Consider the following 11,443-nt stretch of genomic DNA (forward strand, 5'->3'; position numbering starts at 1 on the left):
TCCCAGGTCCCAGAAAACTTGAGTGTATTGGTGAACAACCCTGTGTCTCTTACCTGTGAGGCCTCTGGCATCCCTCGTCCTGCTATCACCTGGCTGAAGGATGGAAACACAACAGCGCAGGAGACCGCAGCAGACACTTCAACCTCAACGTACTGAGTATGATCTCTATGACTACTCTCACTACATCACTGTCAGAGTGCTGCCAGGTCAGGGGTCATGCCAGAGCAGCTCTCTCAGATGCTGTTGAGTCTGAATGAATATGTGACAGACAGGCTCAATTCGGTCCTACTGTCTGAAGCAACATTTAATTTTTTTTACATTGGATAAAATTAGAGACTCATTCACACTGCGTTCACAACCTCTTAAGCCTTAACTCCACCCATGTCTTTTAGGACTCACATGTGAGGCCATGTGCTAAACAGAGTGAGTAAGGTAGTGTCGTAAACAACCAAATATTTCAAGACTAAAAGTGGTGAAAATAGTGGCAAAAATACACTTTATCTAGTCCTGGGCCTATGAAAGCACTGAAGTTGGAAGGCAGAGTTTTCCGAGTTCCCAGGTCCGACTTCCCAGTTGTTTTGAACGCTGCATAAGCCCAACCTATACTGTCTGTAATAGCTAGCCACCATGCATGAATCTCCACAGGTAGGTCAAGCTAACCGACTACATTCAATGTTAGCTAGCTAGCTAATATTAGGCTATAACTAGCAATGCAAATGGCTTTCTGAGATACGAGTAATATTACTACACAGATCATGGATGTAATGTTATCTAGCAAGCCAGCAATGAAAACAACTTTTTGACAAAATTAGAAACGTATACTAATTGAAAATGTAGCTTGCTAGACTCTTACCCATATATAGTACATGGATGAGTGCAGATAGCATACACTTTTATGGATACCATGGCTGCCCTTAGTTTGAAGATGTAATCCAGAGATAGGTGTTTTATATCCCTCTGCATAGTTGCAATCAAACGCCAGAATGTTCTCCATCTCCTTAGCTATCCTACTCTGCCTCCACCGGGCATCTCGGTCAACTTCTTCAATGACAACAACACTGTTGATTGTCGTTTCTTCCCCATCATTGTCATCAGAAGACTCTACAATGTCTGGTTCAATTAACATGTTTTTACCTAAATCAGGGATTTCCTCATCGTCTGATTAATTTTCAGAATCAGAGAGAGTCAACATGGCATGATCGTTCTCTAGTAACTGGACAGCAGTAGCAACACATTTGCAATTCTTCATGATATCTTTCTAAAAAGCAGAGGTAGAAAAGATGATCTACACATACTGAGAAGCTCGTGTTATAGTCAGAAGCATGCTACATGGTAGACCAATCCAAACTCATCTCTCCGTATATCCAGCCGTCCATTATCTCAGCCAATCATGGCTAGCGGCAAGGTTCCTGACTTTTTCCGTGGCTAAACCAACTAAGCTCAAAAATGTATTTTTTTTCTCGTATTTACAGATAGCATACACTTTTGTTACATGAAAGTTGCTCATACGTTCCAGAAGGCATTTCTGCCCCCCAAAAAACACATTTTGATGAGAATAAATGTTTACGGTCAAATGCCTCTTCTGGGAAGTAGTGACGTGTGACATATGCCTAGTTTCCTGAAATGAGTCACATATAGAGATTTAGTAACACTTTATAATAATACCTTGTAATAAAGCATTTGTAATGGATTAGAACATTGTTTTTTCATCATAAATGTGTCGTTACTGCCACATCTGTAACTGTTAGTAAGCTAGTTATTCACACATGTATTAATAAGTTATAACTAGTAAGCTGGTTATTCACATATTTATTTACCTCTTAAGGATCAGACCATTCAATTTCCTCCTAAAATGACATCAGTCCATCACAACTGTTTCCCACTGACATTTATCGAAAGCGCCTGATAAATTCAGGGCAGCAATATTATTGAGAGCAGTAGCAACATATTTGCGGTTCTCCATGGCTGAAGATATATATTCTGAGAAAAAAAACTGTATTACCAGCAGCTCATTTTATAGACACAAGACCGCAGACCAATCCAAACTAATCTTTCGGCATGTCCAGCCCACTCATTATCTCAGCCTGTCATGGCTTGCGGGAAGGTTGCTTGCTTTCTCTATGGCTAAACCAACTAGGCTCGTAATTTAACCATTTTATTTGTATTTACAGAGGACATACAAGTTTGATATTAAGGCACATGAAAGTTCACATGTTCGAGAAGGAATTTCTGCCAAAAAATGCATTTTGATAAACTACAACAATTTACGTTCAAAAGGCTCTCCTGTGAAGTCGTGACTTGCGACATACGCCTAGTTTCCTGAAATCGGGTCACATTTGTCACGTGCACCTAATACACCAGGTATAGTAGACCTTACTGTGAAATGCTAACTTACAAGCCCAAACCAACAGTGCAATTTCTAAGTAAAAAAATAGGTATTAGGTAAACAACAGATAAGGAAATAAAAAATAAAAAACAGTAAAATGACAGTGAAAATGACAGTTGCGAGGCTATATACAGGTGGTAGCGGTACAAAGTTGTGATCATACCACGACATACCCAAATCTAACTGCCTGTAGCTCAGGTAAATAAACAATTTACTAATCCATCATAAATGCTTCATAACAATGTGTTATTATAAAGTACTACCAGTTAGGGTTACAGTATGAAGGTTGTAACATCTTAAAAATCAAACTAATATCTACTTTGAGTAAACAACTTGAAAATCAGCATCCGAAAGGTTTGTTCTCATGAACACCATGGCGTTCTCTGTTTTGCTCTACCACCACAACAAGAGTCATTTGACTCATTTGAAGGTAACCGGTTTAGTATAGAGGTCATTTGTATTTTTTTATAAAGAAATAAAGTATAAATAAAATCTCTATATATATTTTCTGAGCTTTCTTATATAGGACAGACACTTCAAAACCTTATTCCTTATGATTTATTATTTGACTGTCTTTTTTGCCATTTATGAATGTGTTATTCAATGTGTTTCTATGGGCTATAGTAGTAAAGGCCAAATCAAATATATTTTGGAACTGAATTGGAATTGTTTATCTTAAAACAACCCCCCCAACCTCCAAAGGCTGAGACTTTTACTAATTAATGCCCCCCCCCACATTCTGCTAAATGACTAAAATGTGTAGCAGAGGTGAGGTAAGCTCTTGTGATGAGGTGACCCTGCCACAATCAGTGTCACCCTCGGTCCAATAGTACATTTCTTATTGGACTATTGGTTAAGATGTTGGTTTTCCACTTAGGAAACAACAGTTCAGATCCCACTTGTGACAGAGTCATGATTCAGAGGTGGGATTCTTGACCTGTGCAGGGAAGACTAGTTTAGGGGTGAGGGTTGTACTGAGGCTGAGGCCTGGTGGAAGTTGTACTCACACAAATGACAATAGAGCTGTACTTAGGTTCACGTTGAATGTTTATGTTGTATTAGGACCTTATTGGGGCCCTGGAGTAAAGCATTTGTGTGTCTCCAACACCTTTAATTGGTAGAATTCCTTAGAGGTTTGGACGTCAATCACAAGAGCACAGGTTGCGTTTTGCTGTGTGTGTGTGTGTGTGTGTGTGTGTGTGTGTGTGTGTGTGTGTGTGTGTGTGTGTGTGTGTGTGTGTGTGTGTGTGTGTGTGTGTGTGTGTGTGTGTGTGTGTGTGTGTGTGTGTGTGTGTGTGTGTGTGTGTGTGTGTGTGTGTGTGTGTGTGTGTGTGTGTGTGTGTGTGTGTGTGTGTTCTTGTCTTACCACTTTAATTGGTAGAGTGACGTGTCATTATTACAGAGCCTTGCAGGTCAGTGCTAACAGGTCCCTCTGGAACCTGAGACAACAACAAACTATACAAACAATATGATTGGGCAGAATACTGCAGGGTGATGTCTGGCAAATAGTATGTGTCCCAATGATGTAACTGTCTCCCTCAACTTGAATCATTGTTTCATAATTCAGTTCAGATGGACATTTGTACAAGTCTATGGAATGTTCCTATGGTATGCCATTAGCACATATTGCATAAAGATATGCCATCTTAGCAACTGCAATGGCCAAATGACATATGCTGTGATGTTGTCCTGTTGTTTCGCAAGGCCATCCTTCCAAATCGTATTTCGTTGTCTTGACTATTGGAAGTCTAAAGAACTTCAGTATGAGATGTTGTGTTTGTGGCAGGGCTGGCATCTAACACTCACCATTAGCTTCTTATCTTAATAAAGGCCACTATGGAAAACGCTGTGGTAGTTTGTGCATGCAAAACACCATGTTTACCATTACAGCAAGAGTGAAGGAAAAGCAGCCAACAAGTTCTCAGCATATGTGGTAATTAAGAGAACTTTGGCAGTATGCCGGTTGGACGTACTGCCAAATTCTCTAAAATGACTTTGGAGGCAGCTTATGGTAGAGAAATTAACATTACATTCTCTTTCAACAGCTCTGGTGTAATTTCTTGTGGTCAGCATGCCAGCATTGCAATTTGACTGCTCCCTTAAAACTTGAGACATCTGTGGCATCGTGTTGTGTGACAAACTGCATTTTTTAGAGTGGCCTTTTATTGTACCCTGCACAAGTTGCACCTGTGCAAGGATCATGCTGTTTAATCAGCGTCTTGACATGTCAAACCTGTCAGGCACGATAGACAATGGGGACATGCTCACTATCAGGGATTTAAACAAATTTGTGTACAACATTTTTGATGAATATTTTTGTGAGTTTGGAATAACCGCAGACCACGTGTAACCACGTCAGCCCAGGTACTCCACATCGGCTTCTTCACCTGTGGGATCATGCAAAGGAGATGTTTTGCACTGCATGAGGCAAATGGTGGTCACACAAGACACTGACTGGTTTTCTGATCCACGTCCCTACTTTGTTTTTCAAGGTACACTACATGACCAAAAGCATGTGGACACCTGTTCGTTGAACATCTCATTCCAAAATCATGGGCATTAATATGGAGTTGGTCCGCCCTTTGCTGTTATAACAGTCCTCACTCTTCTGGGAAGGCTTTCCACTAGATGTTGGAACATTGCTGCGGGGACTTGCTTCCATTCTGCCACAGGAGCATTAGTGAAGTCGTCCATTGGTGTTGGCCGATTAGGAGGTGCTCAATGGGGTCATTGTATGCTGCAGTGTTAAGATTTCCCTTCACTGGAGCTAAGGTGCCTAGCTTAAAAATGTCTGCAACGGTTGAGGCTGAAATAGCCAGATCCACTAATTTGAAGGGGTGTCCCCATACTTTTGTATATGTAGTCTATCTGTGACCAACAGATGCATATCTGTATTCCCAATCATGTGAATTCCATAGATTAGGGACTAACAAATGTATTTTAATTGACTGATTTCCTTATATGACTGTAACTCAGTACATTTTTCTTCAGTATTGAATAAATCAAGTTATCCCTCTAATCAAATCAAATCAAATCAAATCAAATTTTATTAGTCACATACACATGGTTAGCAGATGTTAATGCGAGTGTAGCGAAATGCTTGTGCTTCTAGTTCCGACAATGCAGTAATAACCAACAAGTAATCTAACCTAACAATTCCACAACTACTACCTTATACACACACACAAGTGTAAAGGGATAAAGAGTATGTACATAAAGATATATGAATGAGTGGTGGTACAGAACGGCATGGCAAGATGCAGTAGATGGTATAGAGTACGGTATATACATATGAGATGAGTACTGTAGGGTATGTAAACATAAAGTGGCATAGTTTAAAGTGGCTAGTGGTACATGTATTACATAAAGATGGCAAGATGCAGTAGATGATATAGAGTACAGTATATACATATGAGATGGGTAATGTAGGGTATGTAAACATTATATTAAGTGGCATTGTTTAAAGTGGCTAGTGGTACATTTTTACATAATTTCCATCAATTCCCATTTTTAAAGTGGCTGGAGTTGAGTCAGTATGTTGGCAGCGGCCGCTAAATGTTAGTGGTGGCTGTTTAACAGTCTGATGGCCTTGAGATAGAAGCTGTTTTTCAGTCTCTCGGTCCCTGCTTTGATGCACCTGTACTGACCTCGCCTTCTGGATGATAGCGGGGTGAACAGGCAGTGGCTTGGGTGGTTGTTGTCCTTGATGATCTTTATGGCCTTCCTGTGACATCGGGTGGTGTAGGTGTCCTGGAGGGCAGGTAGTTTGCCCCCGGTGATGCGTTCTGCAGACCTCACTACCCTCTGGAGAGCCTTACGGTTGTGGGCGGAGCAGTTGCCGTACCAGGCGGTGATACAGCCCGACAGGATGCTCTCGATTGTGCATCTGTAGAAGTTTGTGAGTGCTTTTGGTGACAAGCCGAATTTCTTCAGCCTCCTGAGGTTGAAGAGGCGCTGCTGCGCCTTCTTCACAACGCTGTCTGTGTGGGTGGACCAATTCAGTTTGTCCGTGATGTGTACACCGAGGAACCTAAAACTTTCCACCTTCTCCACTACTGACCCGTCGATGTGGATAGGGGGGTGCTCCCTCTGCTGTTTCCTGAAGTCCACAATCATCTCCTTTGTTTTGTTGACGTTGAGTGTGAGGTTATTTTCCTGACACCACACTCCGAGGGCCCTCACCTCCTCCCTGTAGGCCGTCTCGTCGTTGTTGGTAATCAAGCCTACCACTGTAGTGTCATCCGCAAACTTGATGATTGAGTTGGAGGCGTGCATGGCCACGCAGTCGTGGGTGAACAGGGAGTACAGGAGAGGGCTCAGAACGCACCCTTGTGGGGCCCCAGTGTTGAGGATCAGCGGGGTGGAGATGTTGTTACCTACCCTCACCACCTGGGGGCGGCCCGTCAGGAAGTCCAGGACCCAGTTGCACAGGGCGGGGTCGAGACCCAGGGTCTCGAGCTTGATGACGAGTTTGGAGGGTACTATGGTGTTAAATGCTGAGCTGTAATCGATGAACAGCATTCTCACATGGGTATTCCTCTTGTCCAGATGGGTTAGGGCAGTGTGCAGTGTGGTTGCGATTGCGTCGTCTGTGGACCTATTGGGTCGGTAAGCAAATTGGAGTGGGTCTAGGGTGTCCGGTAGGGTGGAGGTGATATGGTCCTTGACTAGTCTCTCAAAGCACTTCATGATGACGGAAGATTCAGATTCACAGATTGTGAATATTACTAACTTCCTCTGGCCATTGCACAGTCTGAAAGTAATCCCTGTCCTCTGTTTCACTGCAGGAAAACATTAAAAAATGTGGCTCTTCACTCCAGCACTTTGGATATGGGATCAAATATATGAGGCGACATTATAGAATGTCTGCAGAGAAGAATGGGAGAAACCCCCTAAATACAGGTTTGCCAAGCTTGTAGCGTCATACCCTGTATTCGCTGGCAAAGATGCTTTACCAAATCAAATCAACGTGAAATGCTTACTTACAGGCTTTAACCAATAGTGCAAAAAAGGTGTTAGGTGAACAATAGTTAGGTAAAGAAATACAACAACAGCAAAAAGACCGGCTATAATCAGTAGTGAGGCTATATAAAGTAACGAGGCTAAATACAGATTCTGGTTAGTCAGGCTGATTGAGGTAGTATGTACATGTAGATATGGTTAAAGTGGCTATGCATATATGATGAACAGAGAGTAGCAGTAGCGTAAAAGAGGGGTTGGCGGGTGGTGGGTGGGACACAATGCAGATAGCCCGGTACCAAGGGACTGAGTAAATGGTCTGATTACTTAGGGCTCTCCAGAGGGTGGTGCCGTCTGCCCAACGCATCCCCGGGGGCACACTGCCTGCCCTCCAGGACCACTACAGCACCCGATGTCACAGGAAGGCCAAAAAGATCATCAAGGACATCAACCACCCGAGCCAAGTCCTTTTCTCTCCACTATCATCCAGAAGGCGAGGTCAGTACAGGTGCATCAAAGCTGTGACCGAGAGACTGAAAAACAGCTTCTATCTCAAAGCCATCAGACTGTTAAATACCCATCACTAGCAGACTACCACCCAGTTACTCAACTCTGCACCTTAGAGGATGCTACCCTATGTACATAGACATGGAATCACTGGTCACTTTAATAATGTTTACATACTGCTTTACTCATCTCATATGTATATACTGTATTCTACTGTATTTTTTGTCAATACCACTCAGACATTGCTTGTCAAAATATTTATACATTTCATAATTCCATTCTTGTACTTTTATATGTGTGTGTATTGTTGTGAATTGTTAGATACTACTGCACTGTTGGAGCTAGGAACAAAAGTATTTCACTACACCCGCAATAACATCTGCTAAATATGTGTATTTGACCAATAAAATGTGATTTTGATTTGATTTTGTAGTGCATTAAAGGTAGTAACCCTTTAAACATAATGTTCAGTTATGTTGGTTAGATACTGGTTCCCTGACCCTGTAAGCAGTCTATGAACTGCTCTTAGTCTATGCCTCTCTGACATTGCTCATCCATATATTCATATTTTATTTTTTCCATTCCTTTACTTAGATTTGTGTGTATTATGTAGTTGTTGTGAAATTGTTAGAAATACTTGTTTGATTTTACTGCACTGTCGGAACTAGAATCACAAGCATCTCCCTACACCCGCAGTAACATCTGCTAAACACGTGTATGTGACCAATACAATCTGATTTGATTTCATAACTAATGAGTGACTCCAATCCACACTTAGTTTTGGTAGTCACTGCCAACAAACAAGAATGTTATTTATTTTCAGACAAACACATTACTTCCTTCAGCACATTTCTACAACAGTGTGACTGTTTTGGAATAAAAGGTTCAACATATTTCCTTTAACATCCTCTGTGTTGTGTGCTTATTGTTTAACCATTGATATGTTCTAGGTCATTGTGAGTCCTTAAGGAGCATCAGGTCCTGCTGGAATATCTACCAATAGAATGTCCATCTTATTGTGATAAATTACACTGGTCACTGTTCAAAACATTTATAAAGTATTAAGAAAGTGTGAATAGTCTTCACTTTAGATTAGGGACTGCAAAACTACTTTACTAATGATCAGTAAATGGTTTATACGTTAATTTATTAAACATCTGATGAGAGATCATATAAATCATTTTTACATACTAAAAAAGTTGTTTATAAATGTATGAATAACCAGCTTACTAAAACTAATGTGGGAGTAATGATACATGAATGATGAATAAACTATTTACTAATGCATTATACATTCTTCATTACAAAGTGTTATTATAAAGTGTTGCCAATCTCTATATTCATTCAGAGTAAACAGTATCTGAGAGAGCTGCTCTGGCGTGACCCCTGACCTGGCAGCAGTGATGTAGTGAGAGTAGTGGTAATGTTCATACCCAGTATGTTGATGTTCAAGTGTCTGCTGTGGTCTCCTGCACTGTTGTGTTTAATCAATAATGCAAATAGTAGTTATTTATACATTTGAGAATACGCACCTGACAAACATTTAACACATTTGGGAGTAATAATTAATAAATGGTGAACAAACTGTAAATTCCTTACAAATAGTTTATTACCAAACATTATAAAGTGTTACCCATATTTGCATATTCTTAAATTTGACCATCAACTACTTACACAATACACCATTGAGTTAAACCGGGACGTTATCTGATATCATGCATATTGTACATATAAATTTTACTCCATTGTTGAAGGCGTTGTATACCAATTGAGCCACTAGAGGGAGGTGTTAAACAACAACAGAATGATTCATGACGTCCTCAGAATGTACTTCTAGAATACTTACATACTGTTTATCATTAAATAACATGGAACAACAACAGACGTATGCCTTCTTATGACTTCTCCAAGTCCTTCAAATCCAATCCATCCAAATCATTCTGTATCAACACCACAGGTGTCTTTTGACGAGAACACTGAGATAAGTAATGAAAAAGTATTGTTACATGAAAGAAATAATTACAACAATTGTAAAACAAAACTATATCAAACCTATGTTTGTCAAACTAGGGAATAAAAACATAGGAACTATGAACGCCTTAAATTCAGAGATAAAATAAGTTTAGCTGTCACTTTGAACCATGGATAAAAGAAAGCATAAATGATTGGATTAATTAAGGAATTAACAAGTGCAAGATAACTGGTGAAATATGATAATAAATTATCACTTAAAAAAGAAAAAAAGAAGAAAATAAATAGAGATGGAATCCAACAAATGAGATAGTTGAAAACAACAATAGCTAGAGTTTTTGCTGCTTTTCTCTCAGACTTATTAGCCTGTACAGTTTTAACACCAGACATACTGACAGCCTCTTTTGAAAATACCTTTCTGGCCTGTGATCTGGCCACCACAAAGATTTTCATATAAAGTGTTATCATAATAGAGCATGGGACAACAAGTGTAATTACAAGGTCAATGATATTACCCCAAGTTATTCCTTCAACAATAAAACATTCTTTCAAACACCTACTCTGTACCTGTACATTTACAAATTTTCTTATAATAACAGCATCGTATATGACACAACAACACCAGGTAATGGATATACAACACATGATTCTTGTTGTTGTTATTTTAGAGTGGTACAATAAGGGATCACACACAGCAACATAGCGGTCAATAGATATCAAGACCAAATTGGTGATGGATAAAGAAGTACATAAAAAAGCCATATAGAAATGAAACACACAGAAATATTTCCCAAAACCCCAGCATGGTTCCATTATTGCTAAAGTCATTACTGGTATCACAATCAGTCCCACCAGGAGATCTGACACAGCCAGAGAGAGGATGAGCAGGTTGGTTGGAGTGTGGAGCTGCTTGAAGTGAGAGATGGAGATGATCACCAGTACGTTCAAAAATACTGTAACCGCTGAAAACAATGAGAAGAAGATGTACAGTGTTATGTAGATAGATGTCGATAGCAAAGCCTTTCTGCAAGAAGAGTTTCCGTCTTGAAAACAGTATTGATCATATTTGTTTTCCTCCATATATAATAAAGTGTAAAAATGCTGAGATCCTGCTCCTGCTTGGTCCTGTGTGTGACCCTGTCAGGTCCGCCTTCTGACAAACTCTGAGCTCTGCCTCTCTATTTATCCCTGAGTTACTGACAGAAACTCCCCTCCGCGGAGTCTCTCTGCACACACACACACACACACACACACACACACACACACACACACACACACACACACACACACACACACACACACACACACACACACACACACACACACACACACACACACACACACACACACACACACACACACACACACACACACACATACACACACACACACACACACACACACACACACACACACACACACGTGAGCACAGAAATGAACAAACGGTTAGATAAACAAATCATTTGTGAAAGCATGATGTAATGTATGACAGGATTGGATGTTGCTGTGCCCACCTGCCTGTCCTTCAGCCTTTCTGATAGTCAGAGATGAGATTGTTTTCACCTATTTCATTTGTTGGGTTCCCCGGGTAGGCCGTCATTGTCCATAATAATTTGTTCT

The 11,443-nt window shown here is 40.5% G+C and overlaps 1 protein-coding gene across 1 annotated transcript; it reads right to left on the reverse strand.

The window, feature by feature from the left end:
* Window positions 1-9,499: 9,499 nt before the first annotated feature.
* On the reverse strand, window positions 9,500-10,989 carry LOC139538951 (trace amine-associated receptor 13c-like). Its single transcript, XM_071341540.1, has one exon. The coding sequence runs from the start codon at window positions 10,901-10,903 to the stop codon at window positions 9,941-9,943; it is 963 nt and encodes a 320-aa protein (XP_071197641.1). The 5' UTR covers window positions 10,904-10,989; the 3' UTR covers window positions 9,500-9,940.
* Window positions 10,990-11,443: the final 454 nt, after the last annotated feature.

This window comes from Salvelinus alpinus, chromosome 14, assembly GCF_045679555.1.
Source record: "Salvelinus alpinus chromosome 14, SLU_Salpinus.1, whole genome shotgun sequence".
In the NCBI taxonomy this organism is placed as follows: Eukaryota; Metazoa; Chordata; class Actinopteri; order Salmoniformes; family Salmonidae; genus Salvelinus; species Salvelinus alpinus.